General features: G+C 42.9%; 1 protein-coding gene across 3 annotated transcripts in view; it reads right to left on the minus strand.

The window, feature by feature from the left end:
- Nucleotides 1-11,412: 11,412 nt before the first annotated feature.
- Nucleotides 11,413-23,261, minus strand: part of LOC144599121 (UAP56-interacting factor-like) — a 28,457-nt gene continuing 16,608 nt past the window's right edge. Inside the window, exons 4-10 of one of the 3 annotated variants that reach the window (XM_078409839.1) lie at nucleotides 21,984-22,087; nucleotides 21,399-21,495; nucleotides 19,809-19,867; nucleotides 15,346-15,381; nucleotides 14,384-14,455; nucleotides 13,763-13,889; nucleotides 11,413-12,117 (exon numbers count right to left, since the gene is read on the minus strand). In XM_078409839.1, coding sequence (XP_078265965.1) covers nucleotides 12,022-12,117; nucleotides 13,763-13,889; nucleotides 14,384-14,455; nucleotides 15,346-15,381; nucleotides 19,809-19,867; nucleotides 21,399-21,495; nucleotides 21,984-22,087 — 591 coding nt within the window. In that variant the 3' untranslated portion in view covers nucleotides 11,413-12,021. Of the gene's footprint in view, nucleotides 12,118-13,762; nucleotides 13,890-14,383; nucleotides 14,456-15,345; nucleotides 15,382-19,808; nucleotides 19,868-21,398; nucleotides 21,496-21,983; nucleotides 22,091-23,261 lie in introns of all 3 variants that reach the window. The other 2 variants (XM_078409838.1, XM_078409840.1) reach the window with 2 other exon arrangements.

Here is a 23,261-nt window from a genome sequence, read left to right on the forward strand (position 1 = left end):
CAATAGACAATAGGTGCAGGAGGAGGCCATTCGGCCCTTTGAGCCAGCACCGCCATTCAATGTGATCATGGCTGATCATTCTCAATCAGTACCCCGTTCCTGCCTTCTCCCCATACCCCCTGACTCCGCTATCCTTAAGAGCTCTATCCAGCTCTCTCTTGAATGCAATCAGAGAATTGGCCTTCACTGCCTTCTGAGGCAGAGAATTCCACAGATTCACAACTCTCTGACTGGAAAAGATTTTCCTCATCTGTTCTAAATGGCCTACCCCTTATTCTTAAACTGTGGCCCCTTGTTCTGGACTCCCCCAACATTGGGAACATGTTTCCTGCCTCTAACGTGTCCAACCCCTTAATAATCTTATACGCATCACTGAAGACTCCCCTCTCCCCAAGCTCCATCTGATGATCCTCTCCCCCCTCCCAGCTGGTTCCACCATAACTTACCTGCCTCTGTCTTACCCCTCTCTCCATTTTTGACCATTTTTCCTCTCTAAGCTCTGTCCTGATGCAGAGTCTGGATCGGAAACATTGACCATCACTTGGCCTCCACAGATGTTCCATGACTCGCCAAATTCACCCGCCAGTTTATTGTTTGCTATCGCTTCATGATGAGTTGTGATGTCTGAATTATTGAGCATCTCTAACATTGTATTTACTTTTGACTTTCTGTATCTTCAGGTTTTTTTAAACTTTTAAAGTTAAAATTAAAGTTAAAGTTAAAATTTAAATTAATTGCAAGAGGCAGGATGAGATTTGAGTTCTACTGTACTCAGTGTTGAGCTTTAAACAATGTTTTCACTGTAACCCAAAGGACTACGGCACCATCTTGAGGCTTCTGGGAGTAACATTCCAGTAGAACAACACACCTTTTTTAACTACGTATATCAGGCACCATTGATGGCTGAAATGGAGAAGATTTGCAGAAGATTTTTAGCGTATTTTTGATGTTTAGAAGGTTTGCAAGGAGAACACACACAGGTCCAAACGTTGCTGTGATTGTTCTACTAAACAGGATAATCTCTCAAATTTGTGTTCCAAATTCTTGTCTTTCTCTAAACATCAAAACTATACCACAAAACAATATTTGGCGGTGCTCTTCAAAACTGTTGTTCTGTCGCTGTTCTCCTGAGCAATTGGTTGGTTTTAAGTTACTCCCAACCAGTTTTGTGGCAGTAATAATAATAATAATAACAACTAGCAAATGATGGAATACTCAGTAGGTCGAGCAGTATCTGTGGAAAGAAAACAGGTTTCATGATGTATTCTTTACACAGATGGCCTCCCCGCTTTTCTTAAAACACAAACTACTCAATGTTATTGCAAACTTCATGCATTTGGTATAAAGTATTTATTTATGTTGCTTCTGTATCTTATGTAACCCTCAAACATAATTTTTTACCTTGCCCTACAAATGATTCTACCCTTTTCCTGGATTTTCAATTGAACAGAAATACCTCCAGTTGTGTATCCTTCAATACCTTGTTTTATTTCTTTAATTGCATTTTCAATCACATTCCGCGACCAGCGCAATAGATCAATGGGGGATACAATCACCCCGGCTCTCCATTCTGCATTGGGCCACTTGGACAATATGAACACATTCATCAGGTAGTTGTTCATCGACTACAGCTCAGCGCTCAACACCATCACCCCCTCCAAACCTGTTGCCAAATTCAAGGAACCGTGTCTTTGTGTATCCTGATGCAACTAGATATGCAAATCCTCAACTTCCTCGCCAACAGACTGCAATCAGTATGAACGGATAACAACTGTTCCTCATCGATAACCATCAGCACAGGAGCACCTCAGGGCTGTGTGCTCAGTCCCCTGCTCCCTCACTTTATACCAATGACTGTGTAGCTGGATGGAATTCCAACGCCATCTTTAAATTCACCGTGACACCACCGTTGTTCACAAATTACAGCTAATGATGACTTGGGAGTAGAGGAGATTGATAATTAGATTGAATGAAGCCGGAACAACAACAACAACGTCGTCGTCATCATCATCGAAGACAAGGAGCTGATTGTTGACTTTAGACGAGGAAAACCGAGGATCCATTAACCTGTCTTCATCAATGGGTTGGCAATGCTGAGAGTCACTAATGTCATGTTCCTAGGTGAGCATATTTCTGAAGATCTGTCCTGGGCCCAGCACATTGATGCAATCATTTAGAAAGTTCATCAATGCTTCTACTTCTTGAGAAGATTCAGGAGATTCGGTATGTCATCAAATACTCTCAAACTTCTGCAGGTGTACATTAGAGAGCATATTGACTGATTGCATCACAGCCTGGTTCAGCAACTTGAACAGCCAGGAATAAAGGTTACAAAAAGTGGTTGACACAGGTACTGACCTTCCTGTTATTAAAGGAGATTAAGGGAGAGCAAAGCAGGATTTGGCAGCCAGCCAGCAGGCAGCCAGCATCGTCACAGACCCACACCACCCTGGCCATGCTCCCATTAGTTTCCTACCATCGGGAAACAGCTTAGGGGTCGGAAAATCGTGACCTCCAGTTTCAAGAACAGCTTCTTCCCAACAACCATCGAACTCGTGAATACTACAAAACACCAACTAAACTATGAACCGTTGTGGTTGCACCTTTTGCAAAGTGGGGATTTAGAATTATTGTTTTTTTCTTTGTTCAGCATGTAATCTACGAGTACTGTTACAGGCCTGATATGCTTTTGCAAGTAAGAATTTCATTGTTTCGTTGTCGGTACACATGACAATGAAACATTCTCGACTCTTGAACTGACGTTTGAAATATGCTCGGGGATAACAACATGGATTTTAATGAATACCACAAATTACATGAAAAATCATGCTTCTGCAAGGGATTAAAATTTAGAAAGTAATGGTGATTACACCATGGTCATTTCCCACATGGACCCAACCCATGAAGATAGCTGGTGGTGATATATAAATTCTTTCCATATCCAAACAATTGTTGATTTCAGTTGTGAATGTACTCATCCCAACTAAACCGTTTGGGTGCAGAATTCCAAAAATCCCATACTTTGTATAAATAATGTTACTGTGTCACAAATGGCTGGCCCCTATTTTGAATATAACTCCTGATTTTGGACAGCCCATGGAAACATGGACTTTTGTATCAGTCCTGTCAAGCCCTATAAGAGGGAGGAAATTCTGTCGAAGGGTTTGGTCCATAAATGCCAACAAGTACAGATACTGCTGGACCCGCAGATTGTTTAAGAGCTCTGCAAGAATTCGCTATCTTTCAATGAGACCATATCTAATTCTCCAAAATGTGAGAGGAAATCTTCAATCTGCCTCATTTCCCCCTCGGTCTTCTGCTGAAGACCAAATCCCAGAAGCCCACCTTGCATGCCTGCTTTGGACTTCCTCAATTACAGTACATTCTTCCTTGGATAGGGTGATGGGACCTGTGCACATCATTGCAGGTGCACCCTATAATTGCCCTCGTATCATTGCAGTACATTTTTACACATCCCCAAAGTCTCTTGGGATGAAGGCCAACGTAATAACTACCTTTCTAATTGTTTGCCGTTTTGTGTCGGATGTGGAGGCTTCTGCCTCTTTTTTGCCATAAAGTAAGTGACCTCACATTTTCCACATATTCCATCTACTTTGCCCATTCTCGTAATCTGTTTACATCAAACCCTCTCTAAATCTTTTCACAACTTATGCGGCTATTCAGCTTCATAATATGTAGATATAATTCAATTGGTCCTTTCATCCAAATCATTGCGATACATTGTGAACAACTGAGGACCATCACCATTCTGGGCAGCAACTTATGAGCAAAAGTGGCCTTGAAAGTGGCCTGTTTATTCCTAGTGTTTACTGTCCACCAACCGTCTGCATCTAGTTCAGTATATTATTCCTAAGTTCAGGTATTCGGATTTGTTAATATCCTGTGTAATACCTCCAAGGCTTCTAAAAATCCAAATGCATCACATCCACTGGTTCTTCAGAAGGGTCCTGACCCGAAATGTCACCTATCCATTTTCTCCAGAGATGCAGTCTGACCCGCTGAGTTCCACCAACATTTTGTGTCTATCTTTGTAATAAAGCAGCATCTCCAGTTCCTTTTTATTACTATTATTATTTAATTGTCCTGTTACCACTTTCTCAATACGATATCTTAGTGTTTTCCCTACCAAGATGTCAGAGGAATTGTTGTAATTCCTTGTTTTCTCTCTCCCTCCTTGCTTGGATTCATTTGTCACTTTTCAATCTTCAAAAGAATGATCCCAGGAATGAGTGGTTAACTCATTTGACGGCACTGGGCCTGTACTCGCTGGAGTACAAAAGGTTTAGGGGTCCCTTGAAGACAGAAGCAGGGGAATTTATTATGGGGAACAAAGAAATGGCAGACGAGTTAAACCGTTACTTTGGATCTGTCTTCACTGAGGAAGATACACACAATCTCCCAAATGTTCTAGGGGCCGGAGAACCTAGGGTGAGGGAGGAACTGAAGGAAATCCACATTAGGCAGGAAATGGTTTTGGGTAGACTGATGGGACTGAAGGCTGATAAATCCCCAGGGCCTGATGGTCTGCATCCCAGGGTACTTAAGGAGGTGGCTCTAGAAATAGTGGAAGCATTGGAGATCATTTTTCAATGTTCTATAGATTCAGGATCAGTTCCTGTGGATTGGAGGATAGCAAATGTTATCCCACTTTTTAAGAAAGGAGGGAGAGAGAAAACGGGTAATTATAGACCAGTTAGTCTGACATCAGTGGTGGGGAAGATGCTGGAGTCAATTATAAAAGACGAAATTGCTGAGCATTTGGATAGCAGTAACGGGATCATTCCGAGTCAGCATGGATTTACGAAGGGGAAATCATGCTTGACAAATCTACTGGAATTTTTTGAGGATGTAACTAGGAAAATTGACAGGGGAGAGTCAGTGGATGTGGTGTACCTCGACTTTCAGAAAGCCTTCGACAAGGTCCCACATAGGAGATTAGTGGGCAAAATTAGGGCACATGGTATTGGGGGTAGGGTACTGACATGGATAGAAAATTGGTTGACAGACAGAAAGCAAAGAGTGGGGATAAATGGGTCCCTTTCGGAATGGCAGGCAGTGACCAGTGGGGTACCGCAAGGTTCGGTGCTGGGACCCCAGCTATTTACGATATACATTAATGACTTAGACGAAGGGATTAAAAGTACCATTAGCAAATTTGCAGATGATACTAAGCTGGGGGGTAGTGTGAATTGTGAGGAAGATGCAATAAGGCTGCAGGGTGACTTGGACAGGTTGTGTGAGTGGGCGGATACATGGCAGATGCAGTTTAATGTAGATAAGTGTGAGGTTATTCACTTTGGAAGTAAGAATAGAAAGGCAGATTATTATCTGAATGGTGTCAAGTTAGGAGGAGGGGGAGTTCAACGAGATCTGGGTGTCCTAGTGCATCAGTCAATGAAAGGAAGCATGCAGGTACAGCAGGCAGTGAAGAAAGCCAATGGAATGTTGGCCTTCATAACAAGAGGAGTTGAGTATAGGAGCAAAGAGGTTCTTCTACAGTTGTACCGGGCCCTGGTGAGACCGCACCTGGAGTACTGTGTGCAGTTTTGGTCTCCAAATTTGAGGAAGGATATTCTTGCTATGGAGGGCGTGCAGCGTAGGTTCACTAGGTTAATTCCCGGAATGGCGGGACTGTCGTATGTTGAAAGGCTGGAGCGATTGGGCTTGTATACACTGGAATTTAGAAGGATGAGGGGGGATCTTATTGAAACATATAAGATAATTAGGGGATTGGACACATTAGAGGCAGGAAACATGTTCCCAATGTTGGGGGAGTCCAGAACAAGGGGCCACAGTTTAAGAATAAGGGGTAGGCCATTTAGAACAGAGATGAGGAAGAACTTTTTCAGTCAGAGAGTGGTGAAGGTGTGGAATTCTCTGCCTCAGAAGGCAGTGGAGGCCAGTTCGTTGGATGCTTTCAAGAGAGAGCTGGATAGAGCTCTTAAGGATAGCGGAGTGAGGGGGTATGGGGAGAAGGCAGGAACGGGGTACTGATTGAGAGTGATCAGCCATGATCGCATTGAATGGCGGTGCTGGCTCGAAGGGCTGAATGGCCTACTCCTGCACCTATTGTCTATTGTCTATTGACCACATTGAAACTTACCGAATAGTGAAAGGCCTTGATAGAGTGGATGTGGAGAGGATGTTTCCACCAGTGGGAGAGTCTAGGACCAGAGGTCACAGCCTCAGAATTAAAGTACGTTCCTTTAGGAAGGAGATGAAGAAGAATTTCTTTAGTCAGAGCATGGCGAATCTGGAATTCATTGCCACACAAGGCCGTGGAGGCCAAATCAATGGGTATTTTTAAGGCAGAGATAGATAGATTCTTGATTAGTACAGGTGTCAGGGGTTATTGGGAGAAGGCGGGAGAATGGGGTTAAGAGGGAAAGGTGGATCAGCCATGATTGAATGGCGGAGTAGACTTGATGGGCCGGATGGCCTAAATCCTCCTATCACTTATGAATCTGTGACACCTGTTGTAGAATCTGAAGTTTTGGAAAATGCTAACCAACATTACTACTATCGTCAGACCTGCTCTTTCAAACCCTTGGATTGCAGATGATCAAGGCCCGGAACATTCAGGTTTCCTTTCTTTTAATTGTGCCAGTATATCTTAAGTAATGCTAGTTTCTTGCATTTTCTATACACCACATAATAATCCCTATTTTTCAGTTTTTAAAAATCTATCAAGATGAGATACACAAAAAAAGAGCTTCAAAATGCAATATGATTCATTCATATAACATTTGATTGCTTTAGTTTAGAGATACAACATGTAAACAGGCCTTTCAGTCCACTCTGACCATTGATCCTCCATTCATACTATAGTTGCATGTTTCCCTACGTTCTCATCCACTCTTTACACACTAGGGGCAATGTACAGAGGCCAATTAACCTACAAAACGGCACATCTTTGGGAAGTGGTAGGAAACCGAAGATGTTTCCAGAGGAAACACACACGGTTACAGGGAGAATGTGCAAACTCCACACAGACAGCACCAGTGATCAGGATCGAACCGGGACTCTGGCACTGTGAGGCAGCAGCTCCACCAGCTGCGCATTTCTGAAACAAAAAACACTTCCACTCCCCTCAGCTACTCTAAACTTTTAAACTACACTTGCCCCCCTCTGAACGTACAGCCCTCCGCTCACTCTGCAGCCACCCCGACATTCTCATCAAAGCTGCCGACAAGGGAGATGCCGTGGAGTGCCAGATGACAACGCTCAGACACCTCCTCCTACTTCTCCTTGGACCATGATCCCATAGACGAGCACCAGACCTTAATCTCACACCATTTCCGATTTCATTACTTCCAGCTCTCTGCCCTCCAAAGCCTGCAACCTTATCGTTCCCCAGCCCTGCACGGCCCGATTTTATCTTCTCCCCAAAATTCACAAACAGAACTGCCCTGGCAGATCCATTGTTTCAGCCTGTTCATGTCCCATTGAATTAATTTCCACATACCTCAACTCCATCCTATCCCCCCTGGTCCAATCCCTCCCAACCAATGTCCAAGCCACTTCACAGGCCTTGCGTCTCCTCAATAACTTCCGGTTTCCAGGCCCCTACTACCTCATCTTTGCCATGGATGTCCAGTCACTCTACACCTTCATCCCCCACCAGGATGGTCTTAAAGCCCTCTGCTTCTTCCTTGACTGCAGAACCAGCCAATTTCCTTCTACTAACTCTCCTCCATCTAGCAGAGCTGGTCCTTATCTTAATAACCTCTCCTTCGACGCCTCCCACTTCCTCCAAATGCAAGGCGTAGCTATGGACACTCACATGGGCCCTAGCTATGCCTGCCTCTTTGTAGGGTCGAACAATTACTGTTCCAGGCATATACTGGCCCTGTCCCTGAACTCTACCTCTGCGACATTGACGACTGCATCGGTGCTACCTCCTGCACCCAAGCAGAACTCACTGACTTCATTAAATTTACTAATTTCCATCCTGCACTCAAATTCACTTGGACCATCTCCGACATATCCCTGCCGTTTCTTGATCTCATCGTCTCCATCACAGGAGACTAACCGGCATCTATGAAAAACTAAAGATAGACATAAAAAGCTGGAGTAACTCAGCGTGCCTGGCAGCATCTCTGGAGAGAAGGAATGGGTGACATTTTGGGTCGAGATCCTTCCTCAGACTGGTTAGTCAAGTCAAGTCAAGTCAATTTATTTGTATAGCACATTTAAAAACAACCCACGTTGACCAAAGTGCTGCACATCTGACTAGGAAAAGAAAAAGAAAAAAGAAACATACAGTGGCAGGCAGCCAAACACAACGGCGCGGCCATCTTGAACAAAATGTTAATTCAATCACCCACAGTCCAACAATAAAAGCACTAAACAGGCACCCAAATTACCCAACCCCAAAAACCCCCCCAAAACACAGTCCAACAATAAAAGCATTAAACAGGCATTCAAATCACACACCCCAAAACCCCCAAAAACACAGTCCAACAATAAAAGCACCAAACAGGCACTCAAACCACCCAACCCCAAAAACACACAAAAAAAGAAACATCCATCAAAGAAACATCCATCACAGTGAGTCTCCTCCAGTCCTCTCTCTCCTCACTGTGATGGAAGGCCACAATGTCTTTCCCTTCTCCTGCTGTCCTCGCCCGCAGTCAGGTTGTTGTGGTTGCAGGCCGCACCGGACGGTCCACAGCGGGCCAAGCCCAAGGCGCGTCGCGTCGCAGCCGCTCCCGCAGCCGCTCCCGCAGCCTCCGAAGACGGCCGGCTCCGCCGATGATAAGTCCGATCCGGGGCGGGCGAACACGCTGCTGCTGCCGCTGTTGCTGCACGTCGGGGCGGTCGTGGCTCCCGACACTGAAGCCCCCGCCCAGCAGAGAAATATCCTGCGGCCTATCTTAGGCCGCGCCGGACGGTGAAATGTCCGCGACCCAAGCCCCGCGATCGGGGTGGGCGAGCACGCTGCCGCTGCCGGAGCTCCCGATGTCGGCATCCACGCGGCCCGAGCCTAAGGCGAGTCGCAGCCGCTCCCGCAGCCTCCGAAGACGGCCGGCTCCGGTGGTGGTAAGTCCGATCCGCGGGCTCTGCGAACCAGAGCCCTGGAGGCCGACAGCTCCAGGAGTTGGGCCGATGGTAGGCCGCAGATGGAACGGAGACACGGCCCAGAACACAAAGGTCGGGTCTCCGTTCTGAAGGGACACATATTTAGTGTTACAGTTTCCCCCTCCCCCCCACATACACACATACTACACAAACACAAAAACACCACATCACAACTACAATTAAGACCAAAAAAAACAACAAAAACACAAAGACAAATGGACCGCAGGTGAGCGGCAGCTGCTAGGGCAGTGCCGCCATTTTGTATAGGGATACGGGAAACGATATAGACGATGATGTAGAGAGATAAAGAACAATGAATGAAAGATATGCAAAAAAGTAACGATGATAAAGGAAACGGGCCATTGTTAGCTGTTTGTTGGGCAAAAACGAAAAGCTAGTGTGACTTGGATGGGGGAGGGATAGAGAGAGAGGGAATGCTGGGGCTAACTGAAGTTAGAGAAATCATTTTTCATACCACTGGGCTGTAAGTTGCTCAAGCGAAATATGAGATGCTGTTCCTCCAATTTACGTTTAACCACTCTGACAATGGAGGAGACCTAGGACAGAGAGGTCAGTGTGGGAATGGGAAGGAAAATTAAAGTGTTTCGCAACCGGGAGATCAGGTAGGTTAAGGTGGACTGAGCTGACTCCCCATGCTATTTAAATCACACTTCTTCCCACCCTGTTTCCAGTAAAGACTCTATCCCCTTCTCCCAATTCCTCCGTCTGCGTCGCATCTGCGCCCAGGATGAGGTGTTCCATACCAGGCCATCTGAGATGTCCTCATTCTTTAGGAAACGGGGGGGTTCCCCTCTTCCATTATAGATGAAGCCTTCACTAGTGTCTCCTCGATATCCCGCAGCTCAGCTCTTGTTCCCCCTTCCCCCTAATCGTAACAGGGACAGAGTCCCTCTTGTTCTCACCTTCCACCCCATCAGCCATCGCATACAGCATATAATCCTCTGCCATTTTCGTCACCTCCAACGGGATCCCACGAATAGCCACATCTTCCCATCTCCATCCCTTTCCGCTTTCGCACAGACCGTTCCCTCCGCAACTCCCTAGTCAACTCATCCCCTTTCCCCCCCTCCCCAGGTACTTTCCCCAGCAACCGCAGGAGATGCAACACCTGTCCCATCACCTCCCCCCTCTAAGGACCCCGCCGGTCTTTTCAGGTGAAGCAAAGGTTCACTTGTACCTTCTCCAACCTCATTTATTGTATCCGCTGTTCCAGTCATGGACTCCTGTATATCGGCGAGACCAAGCACAGGCTTGATGATTGTTTCGCTGAACACCTCTGCTCAGTCCCCCTAAACCTACCTGATCTCCCAGTTGTAAAACACTTTAACTCCCCCTCCCATTCCCACGCTGACTTTTCTGTCCTGGGCTTCCTCCATTGTCAGAGTGAGGCCCAGCACAAATTGGAGGAACAGCACCTCATATTTCGCTTGGGCAGCTTGCACCCCAGCGGTATATATTGACCTCTAATTTCAAGTAACTCTTGCTGTCCCTCTCTATCCATCCCCTGCCCCTTCCCAGTTCTCCGACCAGTCTTTTACTGTCTCCGACTACATTTTATCTGTCTGCTTTGTTGTTACCTTCTCCCAACTAACAATGAACTATTCTACATTTTACTTGATCCCCATTCCCTATGTCCTGCTTTCACACCTTACACTTCCTTGTCTATGTACCACCCACTCCCGACATCAGTCTGAAGGGCGACGACCCGAAACGTCACCCATTCCTTCTCTCCAGAGATGCTGACTGTCCCACTGAGTTACTCCAGCATTTTGTGTCTATCTTCGATTTAAACCAGCATCTGCAGTTCCTTTCTACTCATTTCTTTAAATGTTAGACAATGCTTATTTACTGACAAATAAAGTCGCTTTCAGCCTCATGTATCCTATTTGCACCTCATTTCTTCAGTTTCTTTTGTTTAGATTTAAAAACCAGCCTCATGTCCAAAGATATCATTTCTGGTTTTAAGCTCAACAGTTTAAACTTTTTTTTCCTGCTTTAAGGTCATCGGTTTAAACGTTTTGAACATGAAATTCATTTAGACATCTTACTAGGCAAACCTCTCTAAATATTTCTCATACTTTGCTGTTGTGACTTAATACAAAATAGCCAAGACATGTGATCAGTGATAGACACAAAAAGCTGGAGTAACTCAGGCAGCATCTTTGGAAAGAAGGAATGGGTGATGTTTTGGGTCAAGACCCTTCTTCAGACTTTAAACCAGCATCTGCAGTTCCTTCTTACACAAGTGTGATCAGTGATTGGGATGCAAACATCTTTGACAAAATGTAGTTCTTTGCAAATATTTAAGATTATAAAATGTTCAGCCTTGCAAACATTCAAGAAACAAATAATCTTCTACAAACTAGTGTACAACATCCATTATTAAAATGTGAGGAAGCTTTATGGCTCCTCGAGCTGTTAAAGAGAAGGATGACTGATGATGATCAAGTACCTGGACATTTTTGGAAGAGAAAGACTATTTACTGGACAATCATTATTGGAAAACTGTGAAACTGGTAAACTTTAATGTTTAAAAAAAAAACTAGACTAAGATCTTAACAAGTTTTCAAAAAATACTAAATTTGGGGAAAAATGTGCTGGATTTACATTTTTACCAACTGAAGCGTTTCTTGAAAGGAACAAAAATCTGTATTTGCAATGTAATAATTAAAACAGTTTGTTCAATTCCATCTTTAACTACTGTTCCTCAGACAAAAACAACTATTTTTTTAAAACGTAATCCAAATGCTGTTTCTTCTTTTTTGACTGTAATATCAGCTTCAAAGTACATTCAACCAGGTTCACATGTATAATGTCTGTTTTCGACACTAGATCACTTCAAGGTGCATGTGAACAAGCTCCCAGGAATTCGGCCAGATCGAATGTCAGTTGTCTCATTCATCCCACAGTCACAAAGCGTTCTCCTTTGCCTGACGCCACCGCTACTCTCCGTTCCTTCAGAATTGCAAATCGTTCGTTCAAGGTAATACCAGTCTAGTGGGAAGGACAAAAACATTCTGTGATATACGTCAAGCCAGTTGTCCGCAAATCTTTGACCCTCAATCCCCACAAAACCCAAAGAGTTTATAAATCTGAAGGTTGGTTATCCACTCTGTCCCACTGTTTCATGTTTGATAAAGTGCAGAGAAATGTTTGGGTAACGAGAAAGTACAGGAGGGAGGTAGGAACTGATATTGGGTCCAGTTCTGGGAAAGGAAGGACCTGTACAAGCCAGATGGGTTCGATCAGAAAGATGCCAAAGATGCAAAAGCAAACTTGACGAAGAACTACTTTTGGTAAACTTGACTTTTCAGCCTCTGGGTCGGGGTTGAATATCCTGGGCAGAAGCAGGGAAACGTAGGTAGTTTTCAGAAGGAAATATGTTTAGTTGAATATGAAAGGTAGGGAAATCAATGAATAAATTTGAAAGGCCGAGCAAATAAACTAATTGAGAAATGAGTTTGGCATAACTTAAATGGTATTTTTTAATACAAGGACGCGAGAAAATAGGCTCAAAGTACTGAGGCACAGTCAATATTGTACTTATAATGAATACTAGTCAAATTATGTAAATGAAAACTCAATTTTCCAAGGAATGGATTGTGGGAAAGGAACGAGTCAAAACCACAAAAAGCTGAAAACACTCAGTGAGGCAGCAGCAACTCACTGCAACTCACTTACGTTTTTGTGCAGAGTGAAACAGGGTTGGGTTAACATTTCAGATGGAAAGTGCAACCTGACCTGCCAAGTGTTTCTGGTATTTAGTTCTTGTTTTAGATTTCCAGCAATTACAACTTTGATTGAAGGGGGGAAAAAAATGTTACAGCTATGAAGAGGGATAATGTGCCACAGAAAATGAAATAAAGAACAACAGAAATGTTAGGAGGTCAACCATACTGCAGTGCCCAAAGACAGTGATAGGGAGTAGAGCAAGCAAACTCTACAGATCGCACTGGAGGTCAGGATTGATCATGTCACCATTGCTGCAAGGCAGCTGCGTTACCGGCTGTGTAATCTAGATTGATGATGTGCAGTAATCGGCTTGATAACCTAAGTGCAAGAAGTCACAATGTATTAATTGCATTGTAGAATAAACTCCTGCAGCATTTTACCTGGCTTCATCTCACTCAAGAATTTGGCAAGTCTGCTTGCAGAGCCTTAAAGACAATACCCAGTTCAATTCACAGAGCTCAGAGGAGATTATCTGAATGTTACTGACCTAAATCTCAGCTTCTGTGATCCAAAGGTGTGGCACAATTCCACAAACATAATCTGACACTCATAGAAATGAAGGGAGTGACTGACAAGGGTATGTGGGTATAACTTGGGATCAGAACTCTCCCAGCTTGGTGTGATGGTATCCTCATGTCAGGCTAGTAAATAACCTATCCAATCAGAAACTAAGTCATAGGAAGGGGCTTCAACTCATTTTGCATGGAGATACTTGGCCTCCACTTTTGACAAATGCCAGATTGATAAAACAAGTGATTTCAATGTACAGACAGCAGCAATTCAAACAGTGCACTATGATTGGAATGTTCTCTACTGATATCCAATGGGAAACTGATATGAGTGGGGTTCTGCACAAAAAGGAATGCTAACCTCAACAACATGCGAGAAATCATTAGTAAATTCTCACCTGTCTTCCAACACTGTTAATATCAAATTCCAGAGGCACTCCTTTTGGTGGCTCTCTCTTTTCAGTCAACTCTTTCTTTACTGCAAATGGAATCAAAGGGGGGTGTCTAATCTGGAACTTCTGAGAACTAGGGGAGAAGAAAAAACGATTATGCCGAAGAAAGTATGTTCGCTTCCTTTTGTACAAAGACAACTTTAATTTATGCAGCAAGAATTGCAATCTGGAGGGGAAATACACTCTGTTCACAAGAATAAGAAAATATGTCCAGCTAAAATTAAATGCTTATGGAGGGAGAGAGGCCACACATGGGTTTTGGAGATGAAAGAAATTGAATATGAAAGGCAGAATGAAATCTAGAGAATTCTGAAAAATAGAGACATCTGAAGGGGAAGCTCTGGTGCCGAGGGAATGGAGACTGCAGACAGGCCAATAGAAGGAGCGGTGAGGTACCACAGCATGTGGAAATTAAAGAAAGCAGAGATGAAATGGGTGCCTTGTTTAAATATTTAGATAATAGTCAAACACTAACTCGCACCCCAATAGAAACAAGCTCATTTAAAAGTCAAGTATGCTAAGACAGTTCAAAAGTGCAATGTAATCATAATTAAATAAAAGACACACTCTGTGTTTTTGGCAGATGGGTTCTGGATAGACACAGTCAATACACCTCTGCTGGTACTAGGAACGCGACTTCTGAAAGAAAGAAATAACACAAGTTAGTTGTGCTTTAAATTAAATGAATAACAACATTAACAAATGAATTCTTTAGTTTTTTAAATTCTTATAGTTTGTATTGTTGTGGAGCAAGAGAATCACTCGTACCAGTTCATAGAACTCATTTCTATTCACCTATTGTGTGTGTTTGTGTGTGTGGGGGGGGGGGGGGGGGGGGGGAGGGAGGGGAGGGGGTAGAGTGAAGTACAACTGTTCTCCTCAAGTTTCTCTCAATCACCTCAAGAGAGGAAGTAATCTCTTCCTGATTACTCTAGTTTAGAGATACAGCACGGAAACATGCCACAGGCACCATCATCTGTAAGCTGGCTTCATTTCCATGAAGGTCATTATGAAACTCTGGGTGACGATGCAATTATGTCCACAATGACATTTCGGAAGGCTGCTTATTGTTTTAAATTTCACATTGGTGGCCTGCTAACCTAACCACGTAAACTTTGACTTTCAAAGGGCAGAATTACACTTTTATGTCATGATATGGACATTAACCCAGCATGCTATTCCTCCTTGTCTTGTCACGAGTCAATCAGGTTTCATAAATTACTATTGTTGTCCACAAATACAAAATAATTCCACATTCTGGAACTTTTAAAACCTCACTGTTACTCTCAGAATGCTGAATAAATTTATTAATGTGACATGGGTGAATTAGGCAGTTTTCAGTGATGACAATTCCTTCTTTGTACTTTGATTGGCAACATCAATAAATGGCAAAGTTGAAATGGCACTTGTCTGGCCAAAATGCAAACTGCACCGTTTCACTCAACGATCGATAATTAATTCTCCCATCAATAATTGAGATATTCTGCACATTTTGATAGAGTTCAACAATGTTAATTTCAAGAACTTACTGCTCAACCTTTGTAGCACCAGAATTAACTGGCCACCTGGAAAATACAATTAGAAATCAATTCAGATTCTCTGCCTTCAATATCATATTTTTATTTGGACATACAACAATCAAACAGAAATTTAAAAAAATGTTCAAAATCTAAAATGCAGAAATGAAAATGCTCGAAACACTTGGAGGTGAGGCAAGAGGAAGGAGACGGTGATTGACTTCAGGAACCAAAGCAATACACATGTGTATTGATGGTGCTGAAGTACAAATGGTTGAAAGCTTCAAATTCCAAGAAGTCAATCTCACCAACAACTTCTCCTGGATCTCACATATTGAAGAAATGGCCAAGAGAGCACACCAATGCCTCTACTTTGTTAGAAGGCTTACGAAGTTCGGCATGTCCCCTACAACTCTTACCGACATATGAAGATGCACCGTGGAAATAATTTTATCGGGATGCATCACAGTTTGGTTTGGGAACTGGTCCATCCAAGACCGCAAGTAATTGTGGACACAGTCCAGACCATCACACACATAAAGGTATCTCAAAATGCTGGAGTAACTCAGCAGGTCAGGCAGCATCTCTGGAGAGAAGGAATGTGTGACGTTTCGGGTCGAGACCCTTCTTCAGACTGTCAGACCCGAAACGTCATACATTCCTTCTCTCCAGAGATGCTGCCTGACCTGCAAAGTTACTCCAGCATTTTGTGATACCTTCAATTTGTACCAGCATCTGCAGTTATTTTCCTAACACACAAATAAACCTCCCTTCTATTGACTCCATTTACACTTCACGCTCCCTTCACACACCTCAATTCTTACTATTGAGGGAGTGCAACGTAGGTTCACCAGGTTCATTCCTGGGATGGCGGGACTGACACATGATGAAACAAATGCATCGACTGGGCATATATTCACTGGAATTTAGAAGGATGAGAGGGAATCTTATAGAAACATACAAAATTATTGAGGGAGTGGACAGGCTAGATACAGGAAAAATGTTCCCGATGTTGGGGCAGTCCAGAACCAGGGGTCACAGTTGAAGAATATAAAGGGTAGGCCATTTAGGACTGAGATGAGGAAAAACCTTTTCACCAGAGAATTGTGAATCTGTGGAATTTTCTGCCACAGAAGGCAGTGGAGGCCAATTCACTGGATGTATTCAAGAAAGAGTTGGATATATCTCTTAGGGCTAACGGAATCAAGGGATATGGGGAGAAAGCAGGATGGGGGTAGTGATTCTGGATGATGAGCCATGATCATATTGAATGGTGTTGCTGGCTTGAAAGACCAAATGGCCTACCCCTGCACCTATTTTCTATGTTTCTATGTTTCTGGCAAGGCCACCAAAAATATCAAGGACAAGTCTCACCCGAACCACTCTCTCTTCTTCCCCCTCCCATCAGGCAAGAGTTTTGGAAGTGTGAAAACACACACCTCCAGATTCAGGAACAGTTTCTTCCCAACTGAACCATCCTAACAACAACTACAGAGCAGTCCTGAGCTACAATCTACCTCATTGGAGACCTTTGGAGTATCTTTGATTGGACTTTACCTTGCTCTGAAAGTTATCCCTTATCATCTATCTGCATGCTGTGGATGGCTCAATTGGAATCATGTTTTGTCTTTCCGATTACTGGTTAGTACGCAACAAAAGCATTTCACTGCACCTCGGTACGCTTGACAATAAACTGAATTAACTAAAGCACCTGTCAAGAAAAATACAGGGAACATTTAAGGTTGATGATGTTTCATTAGAATGGCAAGTGTAAGACACTGATTTCCACTCATTTAAAGTTCTTTGAATTAAATATCAATGGGACTGATTGAACTCTGAAGATGTTATGCAGTCAGCTTTATAAACATATAAATTATAACATTTTTGGACATCGGCATTGTTGGCAATTTTTACCCATACTGAACTGTCCAAGATGTATCTTCTTGAACTGTTGGGGTAATGTTGATTCTAATGTTCTACTATTGGGTTGAGAATTTAAGGATTTAGACCCAGTGACACGAATGTACATATTTCCAAGGGGATTACTTGGCGGGAACTTGCAGCTGATAAATATTTGCATGTGACTGCTGTGAAAATCCTTAATGGTAGAGGCCCTGGGTTTGGGAGGTATATCATCAACGTGCCATACTGTGGTACATTTTGCAAATGGCCACACTGCACCAGCAGAGTGGATTTTTTTTGTTAGGATGGATGAGATGCTTGTCAAGTTGCTTTATATCCAAATGTTATCAAGTTTCTCCAGCATTGTTTGGCAGACACTCATCCAAGCAAGTAGATAATATATCCATCCCACTGCTGATTTGTCTTGAATGAATGAATAAATGAACGAATAAGTTTATTGGCCATTTATTCACAAAATGCTGGAGTAACTCAGCAGGTCAGGCAGCATCTCAGGAGAGAAGTTTATTGGCCAAGTATGTACACATTCAAGGAATGTGTCTTGGTGCTCCGTTCGCAAGTAACAACATGAACATACAATAAACAATTAAGAATAAAGCATAAAACATTAAAACATTAAGAATACAACATTACAGTTTAAACATGTGAGTGAAATAAACCAGAGCAAAAAGAGACTACAGACTTTTGGTTATTGAGTAAAGCTACTACTCGTGGGAAAAAAAGCTGTTTTTATGTCTGGCTGTGGCTCCTTTGACAGTCCGGAGTCGCCTTCCTGAGGGAAGTGCTTCAAAGAGTTTGTGGCCAGGGTGAGAGGGGTCAGAGATGATCTTGTCCGCTCGCTTCCTGGCCCTTGCAGTGTACAGTTCGTCAATGGGGGGAGGGTTGCAGCCAACAACTACTATGTGAGGGTTCAGGGTGACTGGAGACAAGTCACTTGCCACAACATACCCAGCATCTGACCTACACGATCTGCTGGTCATTGATCATCCACAGGACATGTGTAATTAGGGACTTGGAGATGACGCCATTGAACATCAAAGGTATTTGGACACTCTCTGGTTGGAGATGGTCATTGCCCAGCAGTTGTGTCAAAAGCTAATAATCACACGTACCAGTCTGAAGTAAGTCATTGGAGAACGTGGGGGAGGGGGAGATGTCCATATTACTACTCTATGCCTTCAGGCACATAGTAATATGGACATCTTAACTTTTGTAGTGACAATGCATTACAATTCGTGCACAGGATATCAGACCAGAGACCAGATTGGTTGGGGGTAGGTCCACCTAAAACATTTAGCCAAGCACCTACCCTAAAATGCCACATTTTGCTTCCAAAGATTCCAAAAATCCAATAGCAAGATAGCTCGATATGTGTCAAGTATAATGAACAAATTGCATAAAATTACCATGGACCTGTTTCTGTTGTATTTTGCACTAATGTCTTATACTTAGATACACAAAGCCCATAGATTTGCCAAGGTAGTTTTTGCAGTTTTATTCTTTTCACTGTCTTGTCTCCATCAATGGTGTGGATGTGCAGTTTACCAGGGAGTACAAATACCTTGGAGTGTACCTGGACAGTAAACTGGACTGGTCCAGGAACGCTGAGGCCCTGTCCAAGAAGGGACAAAGACGGCTGTAATTTGTGAGAAGGCTCCGCACATTCAATGTCTCCAGTAAAATGCTGCAGATGTTCTACCAATCAGTGGTGGCCAGTGGTATCTTCTACGCTGCCGTGTGCTGGGGCAGCAGGGTGAAGGCCGCGGACGCCAATAGGATCGACAAACTCATCAGGAAGGCTGGCTGGGGGCGGAATTGGATTCATGGGAGGCGGTCTTGGAGGGGAGGATGCTCCTCAAACTGTGGAGCATCTTGGACAATACACTCACCCCCTCCATGACACACTGGTCGACCTGAGGAGCACCTTCAGCAACAGACTGGTTCCACCAAGATGCAGCACAGAACGCCACAGGAGATCCTTCCCTGTGGCTGTCAAACTGTACAACTCCTCCCCCTTCTGCCGTGGGGTAGACTGAGACTGAGACTGACTCCCCTCCCCCCCCCCACCCCACCCCAATCTTTGCACATCCCCAATCCTTTCCACTCATCACTTTAATTTCATGTTTCATGTATTTTGTGTTTTTATGACTGTTGGCAGATCAATATCCCTCCTGGGATAAATAAAGTTCAATCGTATTGTATCATATAACTTATGAAAAGTGTATGTTTTCTGAGACTATATGGCCGTGATGCGTGGCTACAGCTCACCATACTTGTGCTTATGACAATAAATGCGATTTGTCTTGAGTAGGAAAATAACTGCAGACACTGGTACAAATCGAAGGTATCACAAAACGCTGGGGTAACTCAGCAGGTCAATTTTGTCTTGAGTAGTCATTTCTGCCTTCACTCATGAAGTTGTTTTTCAGAAGATGCATACTGTTTAAGCAGAGCATGGCTTAAGCATCCTTTAACCTGAAAATGTATCTAAGTGTGGAAAATATTATAAGCTGCTGCAGGATAGATTTAAAATTCTTTTCAATATTTATACTCACTGTCTCGTTTGTCTCTTAATTGATGTTCCTTTCATCCCTTGCTCAGTTTGCATATGTACCTGAGTGTAAAAGTACATGTCATATCATTGACTGCTTCAGATATCTTCATATTGTTAGCATATTAAAATGTTATCAATATTTTCCCTTTTCCATCTCTCAAATAGAGAAAGCGATTTTGAACAGACAAAGAGGCATAGCGTCCCAAAACAAAACTTTTAAGTGAAAAGTCAGCACCAGCAGAATACGCAATTTCCCAACCTCACGATGGCTTAAGACAAAAATCTTCATGAATTAATTACTTATGTACGATGTACGTCGTTGGAGTGTGGGAGGAAACTGAGGATCTCGGAGAAAACCCACGTGGTCATGGGGAGAAGGTACAAACTCTGTACTGATGGCACCCGTAGTCGGGATGGAACCCGGGTCTTCGGCGCTGCAAGCGCTGTAAGGCAGCAACTCCACCGCTGCACCACCGTGCCGCTGTGAGTTATTTATGCAGACAGTGGTATTCAACGTATACTCAGTGCTTCATTTCCGTACAAACTCTTGCAAATAGACGAACTTGTTTATTGATCTCACCCCCCCCACCAGCATATCAGTGTGTTGTGTACTTACACAAAGCATGGAAGCAACTGAATTATATGATGATAAAGGTAGACACAAAATGCTGGAGCGACTCAGCGGGACGGGTAGCATCTCTGGAGAGAAAGAATGGGTGATGTTTCGGGCCGAGACCCTCCTTCAGACTGATGTCAGGGGAGTGGGTGGGACAGAGTCCTTTCCTACACATTTTGCCAGCTACACCAGCATTTTGTGTCCACCTTCGATTTAAACCAGCATTGGCAGTTCTTTCCAACACATCCTATACATTATAATAACATTTACGAGACATTTGGACAGGTACATGGATAGAAAAGGTTTAGAAGGATCAGGGCCAAATGTCGGCAGGCAGGACTACCCTAGATGGGGCCTCTTGGTCGGCAAGGACTAGTTGGGCCAAAGCACCTCTTTCTGTGCTGTGTGATTCTATGACTCAACTAAATTTGCAAGGACATGAAACTGTGATACTCAGATTTTTTTTGTTACATGGAATAAATATTTTTATTTCATACATAAGTAATGAATTCATGAAGATTTTTGTCTTGAGGTGGCACCTTTAAAATTAAAATGCACTACTTTTTAAACTTAAAGTTCCTTGCCTAGATTAAGTAAAAGCTTAAAAGGATGATAAAGGACACAAGGGCTGGAATAAATAAACAATTACCTTTGATGTCGAGGATGCTGTCTTCAAAATGGCAGCAGGCAAGGAGAGGTGAAGGATAATGGCCAATTAGACCTATTTTCCCTGACAACAACTTTGTATGGAACCAAACTTACGAGCAATCCCCTTTTGGAAGGAAACTGGCATTCTCACGCAAGTGTTGGGCTCATGGGATAAATTCACGTTTTGTTCAATGCTTCGGGCTCTTACTTATTCCATTTTTCCACACTGTTCACGTTGAACGCATGTAATCAACACCTATTCTTAGATCCATTTAATCAAATGTGAACACAATTTTAGAACCTTGTTTTGCGCGGGCTCTTCCATACCTTCAGGCCTCGTTTGAAAAGAAAGGTTGCTTGCCGTGCTTCTTTATTTTGGCGCGTCTGTGTAGGAATTCTGGAAAAATTATGCTGAATAGAATTCCTGAAAAAACAACAATAAGGGGAAAAGGAAATTTGTTTGCAAGATAATCAATCTATACCATATCAAACATAAATTCCATCCCTAAACCTCTCTTCTCACGATTCCCCCACCAAGGCCTGGAAAGAGTGGATGCGGAGAGGATGTTTCCACTAGTGGGAGAGTCTGGGACCAGAGGTCATCGCCTCAGAATTAAAGGACATTCCTTTAGGAAGGGGATGAAGAAGAATTTCTTTAGTCAGAGGGTGGTGAATCTGTGGAATTCATTGCCACAGAAGGCTGTGGAGGCCGTCAATGGATATTTTTAAGGCAGAGATAGATAGATTCTTGATTAGTACAGGTGTCAAGGGTTATGAGGAGAAGGCAGGAGAATGACCGTTAAGAGGGATAGATCAGCCATGATTGAATGGTGGAGTAGACTTGATGGGCTGAATGGCCTAATTCTGCTCCTATCACTGATGAAACTCTAGCGCCTTCATCTATTTCCTCACCTCTTCAGCTGCAATGAATGCTTCAATGATGGTATGAATCTCTGCTGTCCTTCATTCTGTCCAAAAACGGATGCATTTCTTATGAGTGGAGTTCTCCGACCAGCCTGCTGAAATCATTTAGAAGAAATCAACACCAAATACAGACATCCTGAAAGGGAGGATGGGAAGGGATGAGAAAGATGCAATCAGATTCCTTATAACCAAATTACATACCACAATGTTTAAAATATCAAACTTTTAAATCTAGATTTGCTACAATTGGTTACATTTGAAGTTATTACTCTACAAGTCACTGTTGCACCTTGCATCTTTCAGGAACTTTAATATGCACTTAATCTTTTATTCTTAATCTTCTTGATGTTCTGGAGGCTTGCAGCAATTTTCTTCTAATTATTCCAATCTGCTAGCCTTTTTACCTTAAATTTTGTAGTTGTGGTAACAAAATTATCTTGACAATGATGGTGTCATTAAGTCACTGGACTAAGAATCCCATAAAAATATAACTGCACAATTAAGTGGCAGGAACATATCAGTAAAACAATATTAAATAGTCCACTATTGGCCAAAGTATTCTGATCAACATTAAACGACCATGGCCATGAAGTCCAGATGATTGATGTTGAAATAGAATGAATTAGTTTAATTGGGATTTCTCCTGCTGTCAGATAACCTGCCAATATTACCTCGACTCGGCTCTGAATGCTAAAAAATATCAAAACCAACTTGAATTCATATCTCAGCTTTAATTTAATGACATCAAGACAGTTTGTTGGCCAATATACAATACTCTGCCATCGAATGAAATATAGGACAAATTACCAAAAGCTACAGCAAGACTTAGGTTTGAAGGAAGAAAGATTTTAAAAGGGAATTCTAGAGCACAAGGGCTTGGCAAAAGAGGCAATAATATTCAAATGGTGGACTGATTAAAACTGAGGATAATCATGATCCTCGAAATGGCAAAGCTTTAATATCTTGGAGGGTTATGGTTTGCAGGAAATTAACAGACAAAGGGAGGGTTAGGCTACTGAGGGATTGCATAGTGGGACATTAAACTAAGATATCCTTAACTAAGAGTAAGTGTGGAACAAATGTAGGGGCGATAAGTGAATGAGACAATGCAAAAGAACGTAATTTTATCAAGACTGAGGGCAGCTGGCTAAGTGTGCATCACAATAGTCAAGACTGCAAAGAGAACAAATATGTAGAAAAGCTGAACATGGCGGTTTTCAGCAATTTTAGTAGTTATCCAAGTGAAATAGGTCAACAGTGTTCCAA

The sequence above is a fragment of the Rhinoraja longicauda genome, chromosome 13, assembly GCF_053455715.1.
Source record: "Rhinoraja longicauda isolate Sanriku21f chromosome 13, sRhiLon1.1, whole genome shotgun sequence".
Taxonomy (NCBI): Eukaryota; Metazoa; Chordata; class Chondrichthyes; order Rajiformes; family Arhynchobatidae; genus Rhinoraja; species Rhinoraja longicauda.